At 52.0% G+C, this 25,042-nt stretch overlaps 1 protein-coding gene across 1 annotated transcript in view; it reads right to left on the reverse strand.

Annotated features, from left to right (window-relative positions):
• Window positions 1-22,424: 22,424 nt before the first annotated feature.
• LOC112113874 (collagen and calcium-binding EGF domain-containing protein 1-like) overlaps window positions 22,425-25,042 on the reverse strand; it is a 34,154-nt gene continuing 31,536 nt past the window's right edge. Inside the window, exon 11 of the mRNA XM_024210321.1 lies at window positions 22,425-23,409. Coding sequence (XP_024066089.1) covers window positions 23,200-23,409 — 210 coding nt within the window. The 3' untranslated portion in view covers window positions 22,425-23,199. The remainder of the gene's footprint in view (window positions 23,410-25,042) is intronic.

A 25,042-nucleotide genomic window follows, 5' to 3' on the forward strand; every position in this document is an offset into this window, starting at 1 on the left:
CCTGTTATCCTGGGGGAATATTTTTGTACCACCCTGGCTATCGGGATGTTCTGGTATCACTTGATATCAGGATGTGTTTGTGTGAGTATTCTGTGAACTAGCACGTCTTAGAAATGTGTATTTCTGCAATATCAGCCCTGTTCTTGACAGATTCTGTGAGCAAGTCCTGCCTCATACCAGGCCTCTGCTACAAAGGCTTATGTCTCAGGCTCTATTCCTACTACAAAAGCAACTCTGAAATATGCTGGCCTTTCCTTTTTCAGGCTTGGCTTTCTACCCATATTAGATATTTTTGATCAGATACATCTGTTTTGTTTAGAAAAGTAACTGAGCAGCAAGTATTTATTTATCCACAGCACAGGGAGGACAAAATAATATTAACACAGGACAGTTTCCATGAAAATGAACCCCCATTCTAATTTGAACCTGGAGTTTTCAGTCGAAAGCCAGAAACTTTCTCCACCACACAGCTTTAAAAAACCAGAACACGGGAATTGTCATCTGACCACTAGAGGGAGCGACTGCAGCCTCATGAATATAATAAGGATTTATTGGGGATAATTGAAATTTGCAAAGATAAAACAGTTCAGACTGCACTGTGTATCCCAGGGCTTAGCAGGGTTTAGATGCTGGCAATTCAAATGTAAATTATGTTCGACTTGCTCAACCAAAACAGAGTGAAGAAGAAAAGAATATTCCCAACCCTGTTCTGCTGCATTAAGGCCCAATTGAGCAACACATTTAAGCTTGTGTTTAAGTCCCACTGATTTCAATTAGACTTAAGCACATGCTTAAATGTACTGCTGAATTGGGGCCTAAATTAATTGTATCCATGCCCCAAGTCTTCCTTGTCTTCTTCATTAAGTTAATTGGGGTTGCAAGGGTGTAAATGCGAGCAGACTTTGGCCCTTTGGCTATAGAGTAACAGATATTAAAAGAGTTTTGGGCATATTATGTTACAATAGATGAAGGAGCTCTGCACTGAACCACAGAAAGGTTCCAAATATTGTACAAGAGCAGTTTATACTGTGTTTTCATAAAGTAAAGTGTGTCTAGGACTAGCAGCCCCAATGTTGCGGTATTAGCATTAGTTCCAGCCTGTTGATCGGTGTTTGGTTATTTATGCTTTATGGCCATAGCTCTGTCTAGAGGGAGATTTCTGAAGGCGCCTGCCTGCAGGAGATACAATTGAATGCAGCTGCTGAGCATCTGCGGCGGCTGTTCCTGCATGTTAGCTGGGACAGAATCACAACGCATGGCCCAGGGGTTCTCAGGCTCTCTCATGCTGTGCCCCACTGGAACTTCCTTGCAGTCAAAGGAGCGATGGTGATTCACACCAGCAGAGGTTCTGACCCTTTAAGCTTCGTACATTTCCCCCTGCCATTAGCTATGGGGCCCAAGGGAGATATGGACCTTCTATGGGGCAAAATATGGATGGGAAGTATCTTAAAACTGCTTGCAACCCCTTCATCTAGGCCATGTCCATTCTCTCTCTCTTTCTCGATGCTTGTGTAACCCAGAGGTGAGTGTGGGTTACAGGTTTCCCTCTGTGCTGATTCGCAGAGGGTATGAGTCTGTTACAGCCCCCAGGTAGGCAGCCGTGGAGTTTCAGCCCATTTAGCAGCTCATACTTTTAGCTTTGGAGGTCTCTGGTGTGTTGGCTATTGCACTAGATTAGCTCTTGGTGTCTAACCCCAAATGCATCCTCTGCTGAGAAGCTTGTGCTCATGGCCTCTGCTCTGTGCACTTGTGTGTGAAGGACAACAGCGGTGATCTCATGGAGGGTTAATGGTAGTGTTCGATAAGCCTGAGTCTGAGAAGTCTTCTGTCAATGAGGAGTAGTTTCACTTCAGCAGCATGAATTCATGCCCTGCTTTGCTTATCTCGCCTGCAGCAATAAAACGACGCTTATCTTGCCTGCAGCAATAAAATTCCCATCAAAGAACACAGCTGTTTTCTTATCTGCAGTTGTGTCTCTGGGGCCAGAGGCGGGAGGGATAATGCCTTGGGCTCTCTTATCAGCAAATGCAACCATCACTGGGTTCAGTGAAGGCATCTGACCTAAGCCAGGTAGATGAAGGGAAGTCGCACACTGGCTCCAGCGAACAAGGCCTTTTAACCCAACACTCCTCAGTCTTCTTTGCCCCCAAGTTGGAGGCTTCTGCACTGCGATCCAGTCTCAGCTTCACTGGGAACTGCAACCCGAGGAAATTTGGTTTCTTACGAGGCCTGTTCCTTAGTGCCTCCTGAGAGGAGTTGAGTGACCTCAGATCCCTGGGAGCTGGGGGGCAGTCAACACCTTGCAGCCAGATAGGGACCTAACAGGGGAACTGAAAGACTACGTTTAGTTACAGAGGGTCCTTTGTTTTTCATGCTGCACGGTTAAGGCTGCATCACTGGATGGTTAAGACCAGTCTCTGAATGGGCTCAGTGAAGTGACGTGGCCTGCTGAGCTGACCCCATGCATGGGCAAGTTCAGCTGCAGTGTGCTGGAGGAGTTTGTGCTGCGATGTTGCACCACCAATTGGTGGCACGGGCTGAAGAAGAATCCTGGGTCTCTTTAGGGTTCCCCACTTTCCAACTTGTCTGTCTTGACATCTTTATTAACGTCCCCAGCGCTGCTCCGGCATGGGGTAGCTCCACTGATGGTAGCAATGGTGTGAGCTGTGCATTTATTTTAACTGCCCAATCATCATCTACCCCGGGTAGTGTAGACAAAGCCATAGAGGCTGCACCCGGGCTTTGATTTTGCCAAGCGTGAAGCATTTCCCTGTCTTGGGTTAGGCTGGATTTGCATGATGCAGAGCAGGCAGGGGGTCTGTAAATTCTTCCTCCTGTGTCTGGAATCTCCTTAGGGTCCTAGGCTATTGGCTTCCACGCTCCCTCCCCGCACCCTGTTGCTTCATTCCTCTTTGTTTGAGGAAGCTGTCTGTGCAATGCATGTTGAGTGATGGAAGGAAGGATGTGAAAGGAGCCCTCACTGGCTCTAACTGGTAGGGCGTGCGGATATGGCTGGGGAGATGTGAGACGGGGCGTTGGTCTCTGGACTGGAGTGTGTTGTGTGAGCCCTGAACCATGACTCCTCTCTCCTGATTAGACTCGTTCCCGGGTTGTTCTCTGCCCACTGGTGGGGTTGGCATGCGAGTGAACAATGAGCCTCACTGGGACAAGGAGATGAGCCAGTGACCCAGACACAAGCTCAGTCTCCAACGACGCGGATTGCATAAGAGCCAGTGTAACCCCCTTACGCCCATCAGTCCCTGAGCTAGACCCCACCTTCTACTGCTCTGTCCCATTGTGAGGACCACCTTGTCCCAAGCAGGAACTCCACTGGGCCCACCATCCAGACAAGAAGCAGGCTCTGAAATTAGGAGCCTGAGCCCAGCTGTGCTATGGAGTTTGCAGTGTGGAACTGGCAATTTACATGCACATGATAGGCCTGGGGCCTCTCCCATGCATTGCAGACCTGGTGTCTAGGTGCTCAGATACTATGGTGATGGGGAGCAGAGAAGTAATTAGACAGAATTTCCATGTGGCTTGTACTTCTGGGCCACCACAAATAACACCGTGATCAAGGCTAAATGGAGTCTGGAGACACCAAAACACTGACCCACCCCCTGCCCTGCCCAAGCCTCCTCTCTCTAGCTGAGCGCACTGCCCCCCACGCCCTTCCCTCTTCTCCTTTCCCCTTGGATGGACTCTTGTCTTCTGCTCACTCCTAAGCCCTTGGTCTTCCTCCCAAGTGAGGTGCCCCAGCTAGTCCAGCAAATGCTGCATTCCCCTCTGCTCTTCTGCCCCGACTCATTGCTGTCTGGGACCCATCCAATCACACAGTCCTTGCTTCAATACAGTTTCCAGCAGGCTTGTTAATGGGTGTGTGGGGTACACTTAGGGCCAGATTTAGGGTGTTAGGGTCCCAGGGATGTGTGGGGTACACTAAAGGCCAGATTTCAAAGGTATTTTAAAGGTATTATGGTGCTTAACTCCCCTTGGCCCTTAGACTATAAACACTCACTGGTTTGCTGGAGGGGGTGAGGGGTAGCTCCTTTTCAAGGTGTATAGACCAGCTGTAGCTACAAAGGCCTGTAACTTCAGAGGGTATGTGGGCTTCTGCTTGGAAGTGCTGCTGTACTTTCCAAACATGCCCCTGGGATCTCACCAGTGGCTGGATCTTCTGCTGTAAGGGATCCATCAGAACTCAGCCCTCATCCCAGCAGCCCGATTCTCCCATCACTATGTACGTGGGCTAGTCCTCAGAGGTCAGGCAATGCTAGGGTTACCATATTTCCACAATCAAAAAAGAGGGCACTGGGGGGGGGGGGAACCCCGCCCTAGCCCTGCCCCCATCCACTCCCTCCCACTTCCCACCCCCTGACTGCCCCCCTCAGAACCCCCAACCCCCGCTGCTTCTTGTCCCCTGACTGCCCCCTCCTGAGAACCCCCCACCCTAACTGCCCCCCTAGGACCCTACCTGTCCCCTGACTGCCCCCATGGGTGGCAGGTTTGTAGAAATTTTGGTGGTGCCCAGAAACCGCCCCCCGCCACCTGCCTAAGGCTCTGGGAGGGGGGTTGGGTGGGGGGAGGAGGAGGTCTGGGGTGCAGCTCCTGGGCTGGGGATTAGGGTGCAGGAGGGGTGCAGGGTGCAGTCTCTGGGGTAGAGTTTGGGTGCTGGGTGCAGGCTCCAGGCTGGGGCAGGGGGTGGGTGTGCAGGAGGGGGTGAGGGGTGCAGGCTCTGGGATAGAGCTTGGGGGTGGGAGGTGGTGCAAAGGGAGGGGGTGCATGCTTTGGGAGGGAGTTTGAGGGCAGGAGGGGGTGTGTGAGAAGGGGAGGGGGTTTGGGGCGGAGTTCGGGGATAGGAGGGGGTGCAGGGGTGAGGGCTGTGGGTCTGAGGATGAGGGGTTCATGATGCAGGAGGGGGATCAGGGATGGAGCAGAGGATTAGGGTGCAGGGGGATGAGGGTTGGGTCTGAGGATGAGGGGTTCATGATGCAGGAGGGGGCTCAGGGCTGGGGCAGAGGATTAGGGTGCGGGGGGATGAGGGTTGGGGCTGGGGATGAGGAGTTTGGGGCATGGAGAGGCTCAGGGCTAGGGTGGAAGGGCTGGGTAAGGGCAGCCTGCCTTGCCATTTGTGGATGGGGGGCACTAGGACCCTGGGGCAGCAGCCAGCAGTTGCTGCAGGGAGCAGGCAGCACAAGCAGGCAGGGGAGAGGGGCACGCTGCTTTCTTTCGGCCAGGGACAAGGGGGACCCGCGGGAGGAGGATGCGCGGAGGGGGGGTGGCAGGTGGAGGCCGGGGCCTGCTCCAGGCAGGGCCGGGGGAGAGACCCAGCTCCAAATATTGCTGGAGCAGGGCCTCCGGCCCTGGATATTGCTGGAGCTCGGGCACCACAAAAGAATATAACCCGCCGCCCCCCACCCCATATTCACACCCCCACCCCCAGACAGGCCCATCCAACCCTCCCCCTGCTCCCTGACTGCCCCCCGGGACTCCCCTTACCATGCCCATGCCGGTCAGATGCTGGCTCCACGTGTAGGCAAAACACACTGCCGGTGGGGCTGTTTGTGTGGTTACACCGGGCTGCAGGCAGGGGGGGGGGGGGAAGCAGGGGAGGGGCTCTGGCTGCTGGAGGCCAATGGGAGCGGCTCAATCAGGCCCAGCTGCCCAATCACCACGCTGCACTCTGCATGGAAGGGAGGGGAGGGGGAAAAATCCGGGACCTTAGCCCTTTGCCACCTTCTCAGTCAGGGACTTGAGATAAACAAATCCATTGATTGTTCTCATGAAAGCGTTAGTCACTGTTCCTAGATAAGAGATGCCCTCCCTCTGGCTTTGTCTTTTCCTAGTGATCTTCCTCATTAAACCTTTCAATCCATAATCCCCGGTGTACATTGCCAGCTCTATTATTTCTTTACTGGAACTGGCATTGTGATAAGGAGGAGGAGCCCTTATCTCTCCAAGGCTGATTGCTTTTACTGCTGGCTTTGAAATGAATTGGCTGATAGAGGATCATCATTCAATTCAATAGAAATGTCTCCAAGTTCTCTTAACAGGGCAACACTCCCTGGTCCCTAAGAAAATGTCTCAGAACCCTCATAACACCCCGCCTCCCCACAAACTAAACCCACCTCCCCCATGGAGCAAGGCAGGATTCAGCATGCCTTCTTTTTGACACAACCTGTAATTAGCCTGTGGAACTCATTGCCACAAGATTAGATGTTTATATGAATAATGAGAACATCCCAAGTGTAACTAGATAGGCTAACAAGTAATTCAATTTTTTTTAAATTAGAAGGGATATAAACCCTCATGCTTCAGGGAATAAGGGGACCATTGAGTGATGGGATCAGGAAGAAACTTCCCCTATGGGCAAGTCATTCCATAGTTGTCAATTAGGGAGTTTTGTGGATCATCTGGTGCTGGCCACTGCTAAGTCTAAATCATCCCCTATGAGGGGCTCAAGGAGGAGGACAATGCCAAGGAAGCTCTTGAGTCTCTTTCTGAGCCAAAGAGGAGCCACATGAAGATCTACAAGGCCGGGTCTGTCCCTGGCAGGATGCAGGACTAGCTGGACCACCGGTCTGATTTGCTGTGGTGATTCCTATGTCGCTGTGTTCTCACAGAGGGGGAACTGAGGCACACAGAGGTGACATGGCTTGCCCAAGGTCACCCAGCAAGTAAAAAACCCCTTTACAAATGCTTCCTGTGAATGTCCTGTCGGTGCAGGGTGCTGGCTTCACAGCCCTGAAGAGCAAAGTCCGCAGGTCTTATCAATTATTTGTATTACTTTAGGGCCAGCTCCTCAAAGATGTGTAGACTCCTCACTTCCACTGAAATCAACAGGAGCCGAAATACCTCTGAGGAGTTGGGCCTCAGTGTGTTGACACCCCAACTGCAAACAGCCCCCTGCACTAGGCACTGAACAGATACATAGTACCAGGCAGTCCCTGCCCCAACAAGCTTAGAGTCTAAGTAGGCAAGACAAAGGGATCATGCTTATCCGCATTTTACAGAGGGGGAATGGAGGCCCAGAGGGACTAAGTGGCTGGCTCAGGGTCACACAGGAAATCTGTTGGAGAGCTGAGAACTGACCCCATATTTCTTGGGCTGGAGTCTCCATTGCCCTGCACCAGGTGTGGTTATTTGCTGCATTGCAAAGTGAGTCAGATTGGTAACAATTGTAAGTTCTTTGGGCAGGAACTGTTTGTACAGCGCCTGGCACAATGGGGCCCTAGGCCATGACTGGGGCTCCCAGACACTACGGTAATACAAATAAACAATCACGATCACTGTCGACACCCACATTGTACGAGTGCAAATGCACAAGGCAGCAGAGAACCAGCCCCTCTGGATACATCTACACCACATTATAAACCCGGGGCTGGGGGACCCAGGTTAGTGACCTCGGTTTTCCAAGCCTGCACTTGAGCAACCACATTGCACCGTAAACCTTGGTCTCACAGCCATACTAACACGTCCATATTGTGCAGAACTTCTGACCCAGGTGTGTGACTTGAGCTGCATCCACACTGCAGAGCGACAGGGCTTGGCCCTGAGTCACCAACTCAGGTTCTGACCCCCCCAAGAGCAGTAACCTAAGACCCAGGTCCTGAGTGTTTGCTGATCCGAGGCAGGCTGATTTGTGTGTGGACAGAAGGGGGGGTTGGGCTCAAACCTAAGTCAGAACCTGGGGTTGGTGTGCAGTGTAGACAGACCCTCAGAGTACCAGCCCAACGCCTTTAACAATACATCTACAGAGCAGGCCCAGCGGGGGCAGCTGCAGCTGGGGGCCATGCAGGGCAGAGGCCGTGGGAGAGCCTGAAGGGCAGCTTCTCCTGTCATCCTTTGCCCAGGCCTTTTCCACCCCTGCGCGGTCTGATCGCCCGGCTGTTTATTCACCGCTTGCACGCAGAGGGCTGTGCATGGCAAATGCTACTCCCAGGGCGTTGCAAGTGGAGCAGCAGCTTTCTTAATCTTTCCCCACCCTTTTTTTTTTCCTGCTTTGATTTCTAACCAGCCCCTGGGGAGGAAGTGCGGCGGGACTGGGCGGGAATGCTGGGCACGCCACCTTTGTCTCCCAGGCACGCAATGTCATTCTCACGCTCCTCTACGTGCTGAAATGGAGCCCTCCTCACCTGAGCTGCTCACCTGGCTGGGAGGGGTGGGAATGAAGCAGGCTTAGCTTATTCCTGCCGGCTTCTCCCCATTTCCCTCCCAGATGCTTCTGCTTGAGGAGGGAAGTGGATAGAAGCTCAACAGTGTCAGGTACTATGGGCTGGAGCCCTCTCGCAGCTCAGCCTGGGGCTGGTCAATGAGCCCAGCTGGGCTGCGGCAGACTCACCCCATTGGCTGCAAGGAGCCAACAGGTCTGCATTTAAGCTCAGCAGCAGGTCACCAGCTGCTCTATGCTTATGCTCCTGGCTGCAATCTCTCCTGTCTTGTTCCCTGCCCTGCTCGTTCCTGTCACACTCCAGTCTCCTGTGGCCCTTTGCCCTTGTCTGGCTCCTGACACCGGCTCTCTCCTAGTTCCTGACTCTAGCTCTGATCTTTGGTTCTGACTCCCGGTCACCATTCCTGGTTTTAACCACTAGGGCAGGCTCCAGCTCTAACCGCTAGGTTAGATGGCCCACGTCCTGGTCACTGACAATCAGACAACACAAACTCTTTGGGGCAGGGACTGCCTTTTTGTCCTGGGTTTGGCCAGCATCTAGCACAGTGGGTCCACGATGGAATCCTGCAATATAAATAAACTCAGGAGATGTAGGTTAAATCCATGGCTCTGCCACACATTCCTGTGTGACCTTGGGCAAGTGACTACATCTCTCTGTACCTCGGCTCCCTGTCTGTAAACCAGGCATAATGGTATTTCCCTTGTCTATGCCAGTTGTGAGGTGTTTGGGGCAGGGACTGTCTGTCCCTATAAGTCTGTACAGCGCCTAGCACAAGGAGGCTCTGATCTAAGACAGGGTCCCGAGGTGTGATGCTACTCACAATAGAAGGGTGTTCAAATGAAAAACCCAGCCCATGGGAGGTAGCAATCCAGACACAGGGGCCAAGCACCCAGTCCGGGAGCTGGACCAACAGTCCATTCTGCTGGTTATGTACCTATGTTTCTGCCCTCAGGGGGATGATGCTCCTTTACGTGTGCAAAATCTGCCTGCAGGTCTGCTGGGCAGAGCTGAGAAGCATTTTCAGGACTGAGCCCCTTATAGGGCTAGGCAGTAGTACTGTACTACTTGAAATGGATCTGAGGGTTATAATGGGTCACAAACTGAATATGAGCCAACAATGTGATGCAGTAGCGAAAAGGGTTAATATCATTGGGTGTTGTGAGGGGGTGTCCACCCCACACTCGCCCTGAAGGGATTAATGGAGGCCAGATGGGCCAATTAACCTATCAGGCTGAAGGCTGAGAGGAAAGCCCTAATTAGGGGAAGCTCACCTGTGTGGGAACAGGTGGGGCGAGGCTTCTATAAAGCCAGGGAGTTGTGAGGTGGTAGGGGGCTAGTCTGCAGTCACTCTCTGGGAGAAGGAAGGTGTGTTTGGGGGCTATAGAGAGAAGTAACCCATGTTTGCTCCATGGGAAGAGACAGTAGAAAAGGCAGCAGACCCCAGAGAGCGGGGAGTGCTGGGGTAGGACATAGCCCAGGGAGGAAGCAGCAAGGTTGAGGACTGAACTGACCTGACCTGCATGTTGTAGGGTCCCTGGGCTGGAACCCAGAGTAGCAGGCAAGCCCAGGCTCCCTTATCTGCCACTGGGAAAGTGGTCCTGGTAGGGCAGAGAATGGGAAGACTGACTGGGTCACTGTGGGAGTGACAGAGACTTTGAAGGGAAGGGTAGGGTAGGGTAGGGTAGGGTAGGGTGGGGGGCTGGAGGGCCAAGTCATGAAGAGGATGTAGCAACTCCTGGAGTGAGACAGAGGCTGCAGACCAGAGAGAGATGGAGTGATGGCACTCAACTGCAGGCAGGGGCATTGTCCTAGGAGCTATTCCCCAGAACGGCCAGGAGGAGGCACTGCACCTGCGGTGAGTGGAGTGCCCTGTCATAGGTGTAGGAACAGGAGTGTCCTATGTCAGACACAAGTGGTAACTGTCCTGCTCTACTTAGCACTGGGGAGCCCTCCAGCCCTCAGCTGGAGCATTGTGTCCAATTCTGGGTGCCATGTGTTAGGAAAGATGGGGACAAATTGGAGAGTCCAGAGAAAAGCAACAAAGAGGACGACTGGTTTAGAAAATCTTCAGTGAGGAAGATTTAAAACACAGGGTAAATTTAGACTTTGTCTACAGTAGAGATGCTACAAAAACAACGAGGAGTCTGGTGGCACCTTAAAGACTAACAGATTTATTTGGGCATAAGCTTTTGTGGGTAAAAAACCCACTTCTGCAGATGCATGGAGCGAAAATTACAGATACAGGCATAGATATACTAGAGATATATTAGATATACTAGAGATGCTACAGTAGCACAGTGTAGCACTGCAGCTGCACCCCTGTAGTATAGACGCTACAGGGACGGAAGGGGTTCTTCTGTCACTGTGGTAAATCCACCCCTCCAAGAGGTGGGAGCTAGGTCGACAGAAGAGGTGTTGACTTAACTACATCAGACAGGGTGAAATTTTTCACAGCCCTGAGTGGTATAATTAAACTGACATATCTTTGTAGTGTAGACTCTGAGGGTATGTCTACACTACCAAATTAGGTAAATTTTATAGAAGCTGATTTTTAGAAATTGATTTTATACTGTCAATTGCATATGTCCACACTAAGCGCATTAAGTCGGTGGAGTGCGTCCTCACTACCGTGGCTAGCATCGACTTAGAGTGGTGCACTATGGGCAGCTATCCCACAGTTCCTACAGTCTCTGCCACCCATTGGAATTCTGGGTTAAGCTCCCAATGCTTGATGGGGCAAAAACATTGTGGCGAGTGGTTTTGGGTACATGTTGTCAGTTGCCCCTCCCTCCGTGAAAGCAATGGCAGACAATCGTTTCACGCCTTTTTTCCTGGGTTACCTGTGCAGATGCCATACCATGGCAATCATGCAGTTCAACTATAGGCTGAGCAAGTGCAGAATGGTGGTAGAATGTGCTTTTGGACGTTTAAAAACTCGCTAGCGCTGTTTGCTGACTAGGTCAGACCTCAGTGCAACCAACATTCCTATTGTTATTGCTGTTTGCTGTGTGCTCCATAATATCTGTGAGAGTAAGGGGGAGATGTTTATGGCGGGGTGGGAGGTTGAGGCAAATCGCCTGGTGTCCGATTTTGAGCAGCTAGACACCAGGGCAATTAGAAGATCACAGCTAGGCGCACTGCGTATCAGAGAGGCTTTGAAAACCAGTTTCATGATTGGCCAGGCTTCGGTGTGACAGTTGTATGTGTTTCTCCTTGATGCAAACCCGCCTCCTTTGCTCATTTTAATTCCCTGTAAGCCAACCACCATCCCCCCTTCGAAATAAAGTAACTATTGTTTTGAAACCATGCATTCTTTATTAATTAAAAAAAAAAGAGATAATGGACAAGGTAGCCTGGGTGGGGTGGGGGAGGAGGGAAGGACAAGGCCACATTGCTTATTGTAGCCAGACTAAAAATCAAACTGTTTGAATGACCGCCTTTTGTTGCTTGGGCCATCCTCTGGAGTGGAGTGGCTGGGTGCCCAGAGCCTCCTCCCATACGTATCTGGGTGAAGAGGCTATGGAACATGGGGAGGCAGTTATACAGTGGATGAAGCAGGCGTCTATGTTCTTGTTGGCTTTCCTGCAGCTCCAACAGACGCTTCATCATGTCCGTTTGCTCCCCCATTAACCTCAGCATCGTGTCCTGCCTCCGCTTTTCGTGCTCACTTAATGCTTTCCTGGACTCTGCCACTGAATGTCTCCATGCATTCAGCTGTGCCCTATCAGTGCAGGAGAACTGTATGAGTTCGGAAAACATTTAATCGTGAGTGCGGTTTTTTTCGCCTTCTAATCTGCAATAACCTCAGGGACAGAGATGATAGGGGGAGTATAGAAACATTCTACGCTCTACGATTCTGGGGGGACTGCACGGTCACCTGTGCTGCTGAATTCGTCACACTGACCAAACAGGAAATGAAATTCAAAAGTCTCCGGGGCTTTTCCTGTGTACCTGGCTAGTGCATTGGAGTTCAAAGTGCTGTCCAGAGCCATAGGCGTGCACACCCCACCTAATACAGGGGTGGGCAAATGGCTCCACTCTCCCGGTGCAGCAAGCCCCGGCCCCTTCCCGGGTCCCCCCCCCCCTTCCCCTTCTTCCCCCCCCCCCCCGCCCCTGTCCCTCCCCGGAGCGTCCCTGCCTGAAAAAAAAAACAGCCCGGGCCTCTCCCATGCCCGCTTGTGCTGCTGCAGCAGCACATTCCTGCTCAACTGCTGTCTGCTGCCCCAGGGTCCTAGTGCCCCCCATCCACTAATGGCAGGGCAGGCTGCCCTTACCCTGCCCTTCCGCCCTAGCCCTGAGCCTCTCCAATGCCCCCAGCCCTCATCCCCTGCCCCAGCCCTGAGCCCCCTCCTGCATCCTGAACCCCTCAGTCCCAGCCAGAGCCTTCATCCCCTGCACCCTAATCCTCTGCCCAGCCCTGAGCCCCCTCCTGCATCATGAACCCCTCATCCCCCTGCACCCTAATCCTCTGCCCCAGCCCTGAGCCCCTTCCTGCATCATTAGCCCCTCAGCCCCACAGCCCTCACCCCTGGACCCCCTCCTATCCCCAAACTCCCTCCCAGAGCGTGCACCCCCTCCCCCTTCCCACACACCCCCTCCTGCCCCCAAACTCTCTCCTAGAGCCTGCACCCCCTTCCTCTGAACCCCTCTCACTCCCAAACTCCCTCCCAGAGTCTGCACCCCTCACCCCCTTCTACGCCCCCACCCCCAGCCCAGAGCCTGCACCCCTCACCCCCTTCTGCACCCCCTGCCCCAGCCCGGAGTCTGCACCCAGCACCCAAACTCCATCCCAGAGCCTGCACCCCAGACTCTCTCCCCCACCCAAACTCCATCCCAGAGCCTTAGGCAGATGGGGGGCAGAGTTGGGGGGTGGGTTCTGGGCACCACCACCATTTCTACTAACCTGCCACCCATGCGCGGGGCAGCGTGTCTGGCTCTGCGCAGGCAAAACATGCTGCTAGGAGCCTCATGGTAAGGGGTCTGGGGCCAGGGGGGTTGGATAAGGGGTGGGGACAGTCGGGACAGGGTGGGTTGGATAGGGGAGGGGGTGGTTAGGGGTGGGAGGTCTCTGGAGGGGGCAGTCAGGGAGCAGGAGGGGGTTGGATGGGGCATGGAGGGGGTGGGGGGTGGATAGGGGTCAGGGCAGTCAGGGGACAGGGAGAAAAGAGGGTCCTGGAGGGGGCAGTTAGGGTGGGGGGGGTCTCTGAAGGGGGTGGTCAGGGGACAAGGAGCTGGGAGGGTTGGATGAGTCGGGAGTTCTGGGGGGGCCTGTCAGGAGGCAGGGGTGTGGAGAGGGGTTGGGGCAGGCAGGGAACAGGAGGGTTGTATGGGTCGGGAGTTCTGGGGGTCCTGTCAGGGGGCGGGGAGCGGTTGGATAGGCATGGGAGTCCCGGGGGCCTGTCTGGGGGCAGGGGTGTGGATAAGGGTTGGGGCAGTCGGGGACAGGTAAGGGGTGGGGTCCTGGGGGGCAGTTAGGGGCAGGGGTCCCAGGAGGTGGTAGTGAGGGGACAAGGAGCAGAGGGGGTTGGGGGTTCTGAGGGGGGCAATCAGGGGGTGGAAAGTAGGAGGGAGTGGATGGGGGCAGGATGGGGGCAGGGTTGGGGCGGGGCTAGGGCAGGGCTCCCTGGGTGCACACCCTAATGAAATGTGCTGCGCACGCCTATGTCCAGAGCAGTCACAATGGAGCACTCTGGGATAGCTCCCAGAGGCCAATATCGTCGATTTGTGTCTGCACTATCCCAAATTCGACCCAGCAAAGTCGATTTTAGCGTTACTCCCCTTGCTGGGGAGGAGTACAGAAGTCGATTTTAAGAGCCCTTTAGATGGACAGAACGGGGTTGGTTGTGTGGACGCATTCATTTTTAAATCGACCTAACACAGCTAAATTCGACCTAACCCCATACTGTAGACCAGGTCTGAGTAAAGAAGACTGAGAGAAGACCTGCTAACAGTCTTCAAATATGTTCAGGGCTGTTATAAAGAGGATGGTGATCAATTGTTCTCCATGTCCACTGAAGGTAGGACAGGAAGTCATCTGCTTAATCTGCAGCAAGGGAAAGTTAGGTTAGATGTTAGGAAAAACTTTCTAACTTTAAGGATGGTGAAGCTCTGGAACAGGCTTCCAAGGGAAGTTTTGGAATCCCTGTCACTGCAGATTTTTAAGAACAGGTTGGACAAATACCTGCCAGGGCTGGTCTAGGTATATTCAGCATGTTGGGATGGACTAGATGACATCTCGAGGTCTCTTCTAGCCCTACATTTCTATAAAGGTGGAGAGAGCCCTTGCAAATGAAACCTTGGATCCTATAACTGCGGATCCTATAACTGCAGATCCTATAACTCTTATCCAACAAAATGTCTAATTCTTTTAAATTTTAGTCAGCTATTTTCCTTGAAAATATCTTGCAGCAGTGAGTTCCACAGGTTTATCCAATAGCTCTGCTTCTTCTGCTGGGCTCATATTGATTTTGAATCTTGGCTGAAAACTCATTACCAGACTGAATATCACATTCTTCAAGTAGTAGAGAGTTACCCTGAGAAAGGGCATGTGGGATGAGGCTTAAACTCCTTCACCTGCAAGGCAAGGGAAAGGACCCAATTAGTTATGCTATGCTCCGGGGGGGAGGGGAGGTAACTAGTTGCCTCCTGGATAGAGGACGCAGAGTTAAGCCATATAAGCAGACTGAGGGAATTCAGTTGGGGGCAATTGTGCAGGAGACAGGTCTTGCTGATGGAGAAAAGTCTTGAATTAGGGACCTACAAGGGTAAGGGAACTGAAGTCAAGCCCAGGAGGGGTGAAGTATCTGTTGTTTAGAGCTGACCCCTGGAACGGGACTGAACTGTTGTGTGGCTTGGCAGGAGGTACGAGCCACAGAAGACCCAGAGAAGGAATCAGGGAATTCACCCGCTGGGAGTGGTCACTGTTTCCAAAGTGGCCACCAGAGGGAGTGAGAGAGGCAAAGTCCCCTGCAATGCTGTGTGGGGGCAGGTGGGGGTGCCCTAGCAGGAAGGATGCACACTTCCAGCATGTCAGAGATTTTATAGGCACAGGTTGGAATACCCAAGAGCAGCTTCAGGCCTTGCTCCATAAGGGGCTTAGAGCTGGAGTTCAGAACTGTACGAAGTTCAGAGGGCAGCGAGACCTCTGAATAACCCTGGATCTGCGGTGCCTGCTCAGAGAAGTGAGGGATGGCCAATCTGAATAACAACCAGACCCAGCATTTGCCCCAACTTCACCCACACTGTGTGTGTGTGTCTCTCCCCTGCTCCCTCTACACATTCAGCTGCTGTCCGGATGGGACGTGGAAATAGGCCAGGAGAGCTGGGAGAAAAGGGTGGACTGAGCAGGGGACTGGGAGTCAGAACCTCCTAGGTGCTCATCTGGAGGTCAGACTAGGTCAACGATTCTCAAACTGTGGGTCGGGACCCCAAAGTGGGTTGCAACCCCATTTTAATGTGGTCACCAGGGCTGGCTTAGACTTTCTGGGGTCCAGGGCTGAAGCCTGAGCCCCACTGCCTGGGGCTGAAGCCCTTTGGCTCAGGCTTTGGTCTCCCCTCCTGGGGCCATGTAGTAATTTTTGTTGTTAGAAAGGGGTTGCGGTGCAATGAAATTTAAGAGCCCTGGGACTAGGTGATCACAACAGTCCCTTCTGGTCTTAGAATCTATTAATCTTGCCTCTTCCCCTGGGATGCACTCTGACTTTGGTCCAGTCACTTACGGGCTGATCGTCACAGGTATTGAGCAGCCAAAATTCCATCTGAATTCAGTGGCCACTCTGGGTGCTCAACATTTCTGAAAACCAGGCCTTTAATCTCTGTCTTCCTGTCCTTGGGACTGTAACACTGGCTGCTGCTCAGGGCAGTCATGGGAATTAAGTTATAGATTTTTTTTTTTTGTAAGATCAGAATGGATCTTTCAGAACCTCCAGACTGACCTCTTGCCTCACAGAGAGTGGGAACCCCTGACCGTGGGGTTTAGCTTCAGCTTCCAACCCTTGGATTTTTGTCCTGTCTCTTTCCGCTGGACGTGTCTAGTGTCAGGTATCATTTCCTCCTGTAGGCACGTGTAGATGAACTCCTTAATGTTTATAAAACATACGGAAGAGGAAAGTTAGTGTTAAGTAAATAAACAGAAATCTGGCTCCGTTTCCAGGGCAGCCCTGGATGTGCAGCTCAAACCTTTGTGGGCTTCCGAGCTTTTCTGAGGTTTGCCCATCACAAAGGGATACATTGTCTAAGCAGCTGATCCTCCTGGACAGGTGTGAGCTGATCCTGCTGGCTCCTCTTTCTCTGGGAGCCCTCGGTGACTCGGGTTGAGGTATTTCCAATCTCCTCCCCATCCCCGAGTGCATGTTAATACAAGATCAGAACTCTTGACAGTTCCGCCCCGTGTAACAAGAAGTGATGAGGTGCTGACAGACTAACTCCTTCCTCTCATCCGCTTGCCTGTCCCCTGGGGCCGCCCATCACTGCTGTTCTAATCAACTTCAGAGAATGCCACTTCCCTCAGGCACACAGAAAACTGAGACAGAGAGAATAGCAGAGCAGACCCATGCACACAATGCACGGCATATAAAACGCTTGGTAATAACACACACAGATTTGTCTTTCCTGGAGTAAGTTTTTATTCCAGTTAGAGATGGGCCCAAACCAAATCTCAAGGCTGTTTGAGATCTGAAACCAGATCCAACTGGTTGCAATGGGCTGAATGCCCCTCAGCTCAGGGGTGTCTGAATGGCGGGTCTGAATTGTATAGCCTGACCCCATTTTGAAGTTGATTCTCCTGGCTGGACTGGCGGGATCTTCATGCGACACGTAGGGCATCCGTCGTTAGGACTGGCAATGTGCCCAAAGATCGGGAACCCCTGACTGAGCTGTGACCGATCCGTGCTATTTCTCTGCGCTCACCATGCCTGACTTTTGCCTTCCACTATCTTTATAGCTATCCTAATGCTAATAAAGATTCCACATGGAAAGAAGTGGGGGATCCTTCTTCAGCAAACACCTGTGAGTAGCAGGCCTGCCCCATGAATGCGGTCAGTGTGCTGAGGGGAGAGATGTCTAGCTGGCATTGAATGAGCTGAGGACACTGCCTTTGAGTGTATTACACATAACAGCTGTTGAGTGGTTTCGTATCCCTTCAGCCAAGCACAGCTTGGGCTGAGCCGGTCAGATCAGAAAAGAACTAGCCCAAGCTTTCGCTCCCTATGTTTGACCCAACCCTGAGGACTGTAAAAAGTTTGGTAAACTCGTTTCACGTTTTTCCTCCAAGCCTCTTGACTTTTGGGTTCCAGCTGGGAATGGACCAGCAAACGCTGACCTAGCATGAGGGAGTCTGTGCTCATGATATTTCCAGTCTGAGGACATGACATCGGATCTCTCCTCTGCACAGAGAACCCGATCTCACAGGGTTTTAGTAGAGCTGGGCAGAGAAAGCTCATTCTGTTTTGTGGAGCAGTTTGTTATTTCAAAATAAGGTTTCATTTCATTTTCAAATTCTCCACGAAAGGGAATGGGGCCTCAGCTGCGGCTCAGTCGACCTGCTGAGCTTCCCCAGAGCCACAGAAGCCCTGAGAGCCCAGGCTGCTGGGGAGCCATGAGTCTGGGAACTGGCAAGCTAGGATGGCTTTCAGGCGCCCAGGTCCCCATCAGCCTGCCAGGTGGGTGAGCTGACAGGAAACCAGACCATGTCTGGCTGAGCCGTGTAGCTGGGATATAGTAGATGGCATGAAAGGTGCCATTCACTGATTTCAACTCCATTGTTCCACTGAGCTCCTCTCATGCATCTGGTCACTGTTGTGTGTGTCTAGCAATAATTAACATTTTTTTCATGGTCCAAAGCCAACACCCCATTCCGTGTTATCTTCCTTTGCCCTCTGGAGAGGAGGCGGTGCTTTGATTGGATGCACCAAGTAATTAGAGGTACAATGAAGTGCCATGTTAATCAGAGAGAGCGTGAGGATGGAGTTTGTCCTGAGGTTAAGAAGGAAAGAAAGGCAGATAGAAAGATAAGAGCTTCCTGCATGCGAGCTGCAGGCTCGGTGGAGCTGCCTCGAACCTGTCTTTCCTCTCAGTCTCTCGGCACAGCTGTCCCTTCATGTCCCCCTGCACTGGTGTAAATTACACTGGAGGAGTTGATGGCAGGATCCCCTTGCCCCAGGGCTGGGTGGATCCCTCTGGGAGGGAGTGCACCCAAGAGAGGAGGGGGACAATGGTAGGACATTCAGGTCACAGGAGACAGCCTTGGGGAAAGTGGGAGGGTGTGGGGATGAGAGAGAGAGGGGGGAGAAAGGCCAAGGGATCGATTGTGGCCCCTCCGTGATGGCCCCCAAGACTCCTCCAACTTGTCCCAAGAGCTGCTTCAGCCCCTGCCGCAGCCCACAATCCTCTTGTCGTGGACTGTGCCTTCTGTCTCCCAGGAGACATCACTGCACACCCTTCACAGGTGATGCGCCCCCCTCAGGGTCCAGCAGCCAGGGAGGAGGCACCTAGAAATACCAGGCACAGGCCATAATCCACCCACACCAACTGCTCCTGGTGGGAATGAAGGGCTGGCTTGGATTGCTGGCAACACAGGTGTTTGCAGCTGGCTCAGCTGGTGGACTGGAGCCAGCTGGAGGGTTCTCGAGTCCCTTCTCGGCTCAGCTGCCAATAACACGTCCCCTTCCCATTTCTTGCAGATGGCACATTAGGGCCCAGTGATATATGGACAGGAAGTGGTGTTGGGAACTAGCCTTCTGTCTTTGGATTCCCATCTCCCTCTGCTCACAAGACACACGCTGAGAGGTCTCTGCCAGCTCCTTGCAGAACTGGTAGGGTCTAGTGGACCAAACAGAGGCTCAGGAAGCAAGAACTCTCTCTGCTCTGCTTCTGACTTGCTGGGTGACCTTGGGCAAGTCCCTTCGCCAATCTGTGCCTTGACTTCCCCATCTGTAACATGGGGGCACTAGCACTCTCCTAATTCCCAAGATGTTGTGTGGCTCAGAGAATGACTAGACAGTGCTTCGATTGGCCTCGGATGAAAGGCACCTGCACACTTTAAGGGACGCACCGTACAGGGCCTCCTCTTTTGTGGGCTCTTCAGCATGCATCCCTAGCCAGGCACCTTGGTCCCAATCCTGCTCCCATTCACATCAATGACCCAGGTCTAATAGTCTTCAACGATCCAGTTCTAGATGTTGGAATCTGACAAATACATTTTAATTCACCCACTGCCATGGTGCTAGTGAAGAATAGCAGGGATGCATAACTTTGGGCTTTATAATTTTGGGCCTAAACATGAGCATTCACTCACGTCAGCATTGAGTTCCTGGTTGGACAAGCCATTTGTAAAGAGGGCCAAAAAAAACCCACCCCCTTATTCTAACACCACCATCTTCCTCTCCCTACTAGGCCTAGGGGGAGGAAGATGGGGCAGTGATAAGACCTAGCTCTGATCCGATGTCCTGCCCCACCACAGGCTTCCTCTGTGACCTTGGGCAAGTCACTTAGGGTTTTCATTGCAGATTAAGTCCAGGTGCCTGGCACCCAGGTCTGACCAGCTGGGTTAGCCTAGCCTGCCTGTGAGCAGCCACGGCAAAGCCCTGAATGCATTACTGTGTCCACACTGCTAACCTGCTGGTTGCTAAGACTTCTGGGGGCACATCCCATGGTTCTTAGCACTGCAGTGAACTGATTGGCTCTATGATTCTTTCCCAGTGAATTGTGGGAGAACTTATCGGTCCTTCTGGGCATGTGTGCAGGGGATTGTGGGAAGGCACTGGAGGACTGTCTGTTTCCAGGTGAGTTAGCCTGCATCCTTGCTGCAAAGTGCATAGGTTACCAGCCCCAGCGAAAGCAGCTCCCACCCCCACCCCCACCCCGGCGCGTCAGACTGCTCTCACAGCAGGGCCAGCTTGCCTGGCTTGAAAGCACCACCATATGCAGGTGAGAGGGTTTTGTGTGTGGACACGAGGAGGGGTGGGGGGATCATAGAATATTAGGGTTGGAAGAGACCTAAGGAGGTCATCTAGTCCAACCCCCTGCTCAAAGCAGGACCAACCCCAACTAAGTCATCCCAGCCAGGGCTTTGTCAAGCCGGGCCTTAAAAACCTCTAAGGATGGAGATTTCACCACCTCCCTAGGTAACCCATTCCAGTGCTTTACCACCCTCCTAGTGAAATAGTGTTTCCTAATATCCAATCTAGACCTCCCCCACTGCAACTTGAGACCATTGCTTCTTGTTCTGTCATCTGCCACCACTGAGAACAGCCAAGCTCCGTCCTCTTCAGAACCTCCCTTCAGGTAGTTGAAGGCTGCTATCAAATCCCCCCTCACTCTTCTCTTCTGCAGACTAAATAACCCCAGTTCCCTCAGCCTCTCCTTGTAAATCATGTGCCCGAGCCCCCTAATAATTTTTGTTGCCTTCCGCTGGACTCTTTGCAATTTGTCCACATCCCTTCTGTAGTGGGGGAGACCAAAACTGGACGCAATACTCCAGGTGTGGCCTCACCAATGCCGAATAGAGGGGAATAATCACTTCCCTCGATCTGCTGGCAATGCTCCTACTAATACAGGCCAATATGTTGTTGGCCTTCTTGGCAACAAGGGCACACTGCTGACTCATATCCAGCTTCTCGTCCACTGTAATCCCCAGATCCTTTTCTGCAGAACTGCTGCTTAGCCAGTTGGTCCCCAGCCTGTAGCGGTGCATGGGATTCTTCCTTCCTAAATGCCAGAGTTAGAGCCTGAGTTAACACTCCAGTGAGGACACATCCTTAGCCTGTCTGCTTCAGTTTCTCCATCTGTAGGGAATGACAGCACTGCCCAGCCTCCTGGGTGTTGTGAGGATGAATACATTACAGATTGTGAATTGACAAGTAATGGGGGCCATAATAGTATCTAGGTTAGATAAAAACAGAGGAAAGAAATTAAGATGGATATGGATCATTTAAGCCTTGGATAGACAGAGCCATACGCTCAGCTGTGGAAAATCAGCAGAGCTCCATTGTCTTCCGTTCACACCATCTGAGGCTCTGGCCCACAATTTTAAACTCCTAAACTATTACATGGATTTATTTTTAACTTTCCGAGAAATTCTGTCTGTACCCTAAAACCAGGCGTACAGTAGGATTTTTAGCCCCCTGTGTAATTACACCCACATAGCTGGCTCAGCGCAATCCCCTCCTGCAGCCACACTGCATTGGTATAAACGGTGTCTATGGTAGGGTTTTGCAGTGCACTAGTGGATGAAATCCCACTGGGAGGCAGCGTAGTCTAGTAGATAGGAGATCTCGTTAGGCATCGGGAGAACTGGGTTGCAGTCCCAGCTCTGCTGTGTGATGGTTGGACAATCACGCCCTCCCCTTGGTTCCCCTCCCAGTCGCATTTCTATGCAGCTGGGAAGCTCTCGAGGGGACGGGCTGCATCTCTGTGATTGTGCAGCACTTGGCATGATGGAGCCCTGATCTCATTTGGGCCCTTTTGTTGCTATTGAGAATAACAGTGTAGGCGTGGGGTGAGAGTTGGACTTTTGCCACATACTCCACCGCACTCCTCACTCTCCAGCCAAGCCTCACCACTGGCTTCTCTACTCCTCTGTTAGAGGCAGAACATCTTTAGCAGAACACATCTGAAGGCAGCCTCCATCCCCCTTAGAGTGGCAGTGTGTCTGTGTAAGAGCCTAGCCTTCTGTTTGTACATAATGAGCGCACTATGGTTTCCTTCACACGCCTTTGCTCTGTGGGAGCCAGTGCAGCCTGACAAGAGTTTCGCTTAGGCAGAAATTACAGGCGTTCATGCCTCTGTGCTAAAATCAAGGGTGGATTTCAAAACATCAGCTGCCACCTACTGGAGAGTTTTGTCTATGGAGTTCTCTGGAACCCCTGAGTTCGCTCTCCACGCATGCAATTCACTTGTCGGTTTAGTAACACTTAGACTGCAACCCATTAGCGGGCCTTTATTAGAGAGTATGAGGGGCTCATGCCCTTGTTCATGTTCTGACAACATTCTCCCCAGATCCAGCGAGCTGGAGAAGGAACCTGCTAACTTTCCTCTGTTTGCAGTTATTTCCATTGCCATCTCTGGTAAGGGCATGCAAGACCAGATTCGTGTCATTTACAAGAGGAGAAGTGCAAAATGATAGCAGCTTTGATTCACAGCTGCATTTCGCCCTTAGTATTTATGGACGTAACCTGTGCTCGCAGTTCCTTAGGATGAAATCCCAGGGCTAAGAGTGACACCAGCTCCCCAGGCGAGGAGGGCCCTGCATGTACAGTGAGCTTTTACTAATTGCCCTTAGTGTTCTGCCTCTCTCTTTCTACCAAGTGGGTTATTGGCAGTGGGGATCTGGAACCATAAGCTTCTGTTGTCTGAGCTAAAAGACCCAGCTGTAGCAGCCTCATCAACCTGCCATCGCTAGCAAGGGACAGAGCATCATACCGAGTAGGTGTTACACCGAGCTTTCTGGAGTAAGATTACACAGAGGGTCAGATCTGAAGTCAGGAAAGAATTCTCCCTTGGACACATCAGCAGGGGATCTGAGATTATCCGCACCTGATTTTCTACTCACACTAGCATAAACCAGGAGCAACCTCAGTGAAATCAACACAGTGACCCTGGTGTAAAACTGGAGTGAGAAGAGAATCAGGCCCTCTGTGTTTTACTCCTTCCTTCCAGCTCATTTGCCCTACATTTCCCCTGGATATAAACTGCTGGCAGAAGCTGAGCTGCTGCAGAAAAGCAAATCCAGGGCTTCCTCACTGCATCTGGAGAATGTCCCGTCTTTTTCAAAGAGACAGAAAAGCACCTTTATAAAAATACCCCTTTTCCATTCTTTCTAGTGTAAAAATATAACATTTAGCATTCATAATAAATAGACTCTCTGCTCTGGACAGCGACTGTGATGGGTGGATCAGATTGGCCCAAGGGGACGAATCAGCTGCAGTGTCTGGCAACCACGGAACATCCTGGAGCATCATGTGTCCAAGCGATGTCTCTGGAGTGTGGGCGACTCCTGAGTCCAGCTGCAGGGGAGCGGGTGTCTGCCACCTAGTCATGTGGCTGAGCGCGTGGGTCTAGGCCCCCGCAGCAGCTCCTCCTGGCCGGATCCCCATTCGTGCACCTCAGAGTCCCTGCTGTTGGCAGACGGCATCTCAAACTCCATCCTCCGGCGCTGGCCAAACACTTTCTCCTGTAGTTCAATGATGTCATTCCTGATGTCGGCCATCATCAGGAGCAGGAAGTCAAAGGAGCCCGGAGGGCCCTGTGGGGAGAGAAAAGAGAGGCTTGCTGTGAGCGCAGAGCTCTGTCCCAGTGGCTCAGACCGGACTGGCCAGGCTCCCGTGCTGGCCAAACATAAAGATGTCCAGGGTTTTGTTTCAGCATACCCCAGACCCTGACTCACGAAGGTAACAATGATGCCATGTCGCAGCTGATCAATGCCAGCCTGATGGAGGTTGTGTTCAGGGAAGGGGGGAGAGTGGCAGGAAAGGGCTGGTTGCATGTAGGAGAGGCTCTACTTGGCTGGGTGCCAGGGCCATCCTTAGGATTTATGGGGCCCTACACAATATTATTAAACTGGTGCCTCTAAGCCCGAAGGCAGCCCGAACTCAGAGCCTGGCTGGGGGAGGAAGGGGCGAGACAGCAAAGGATAACGAGACCCCCAGCCCGCCTCACGGTGGCGGAGAGTCACAGTTCCCCGCAGAGATCCCCGTACCCTCTCCCTCTCCCAGAATGGACATGCAGAAGGTACCTAATTAAAAGCACTAAACTTGGGAATAAAAAATGTCATTCACAGGTTTTTTGATATGCCCTGAAGTTTGTCAGACATCTGTTTGCAAAAACTTTGTAGTAAGGGCAAGGCAGCTGTCTTGCTGAATACAGCATTAAATATTATGAAATACATGATGCAGCTCTTCTCTGTTTTACATTTTCTTAATCAGTATTTCTAAGCTGATTTTATATTTTAAATGTACTCTTAAGCCTTCATAAAGTAATCATTCCAGATTACTACATATTTAACTCACTGAAACAAAGACATTAATTTAAATTAATCAGTCACAGAGGTTTAGTATGTTCATAACAATGTTCGTTGCTTTTAGAAAAAGAGAACACTAATTTACTGTGTGTGATCTCCATAACAATAGACATGTTTATGAAATTTCACCAACTTTAAAAAATATGTTTCCAAAGATTTTAGGCATAACAAAGGATTTTATATCTTACTAAGGTACTGATTTTGCTGGAGGGTTCTCTTAAAACTAATTCATCAGATAGTCAGAAGTAAAGAAAGGGAAACTCTTTGTCCAGCTATCTGGAAGGAAAGGGGTGTTGTCCCTTTAAGGGCTCTCTTCAATGGGGGGTGGGGGAAGAGGGGGTGAAGGGAGAAAGGGATGGACAGAAAGACTTTGGAAGCAAGTTTTTTTTACTATAGTAATTAAAATGGGTATTTTAGATAAAGGCGGTCTTTTGAAGGATTTATTTAAAAAACTAGGGTTACCATATTCAAACATTTAAAAAAGAGGACACGCCACGGGGCCCCGGTCCCGCCCCCGGCCCCGCCCCAACTCCGCCCCTTCCCCACCCCCACCCCCGCCCCAACCCCACCCCTTCTCCGCCCCCATTCCAACCCCTTCCCCAAAGTCCCTGCCCCAACTCTGCCCCCTCCTCTGAGCACCCTGCATTCCCCCTCCTCCCTCCCGCTCTGATCTTGGTTGGGGGTTGCTAAGTGCTTCCCTGCTCCCCACTCGCCCCGCAGCCCCTATGCCCTTGCCTGCCCTGCTCCTCGTCACCCTACAGCCTCTGCACCCCCCCGCCCCTGCAGCCTCTGTGCCCCCTGCTGCCCACTCGCCCTGCAGCCTCTGTGCCCCCTGCTGCCCACTCGCCCTGCAGCCTCT

This window comes from Terrapene carolina, unplaced genomic scaffold, assembly GCF_002925995.2.
Source record: "Terrapene carolina triunguis isolate 2854851 unplaced genomic scaffold, T_m_triunguis-2.0 Scaffold67, whole genome shotgun sequence".
Lineage (NCBI taxonomy): Eukaryota > Metazoa > Chordata > Testudines > Emydidae > Terrapene > Terrapene triunguis.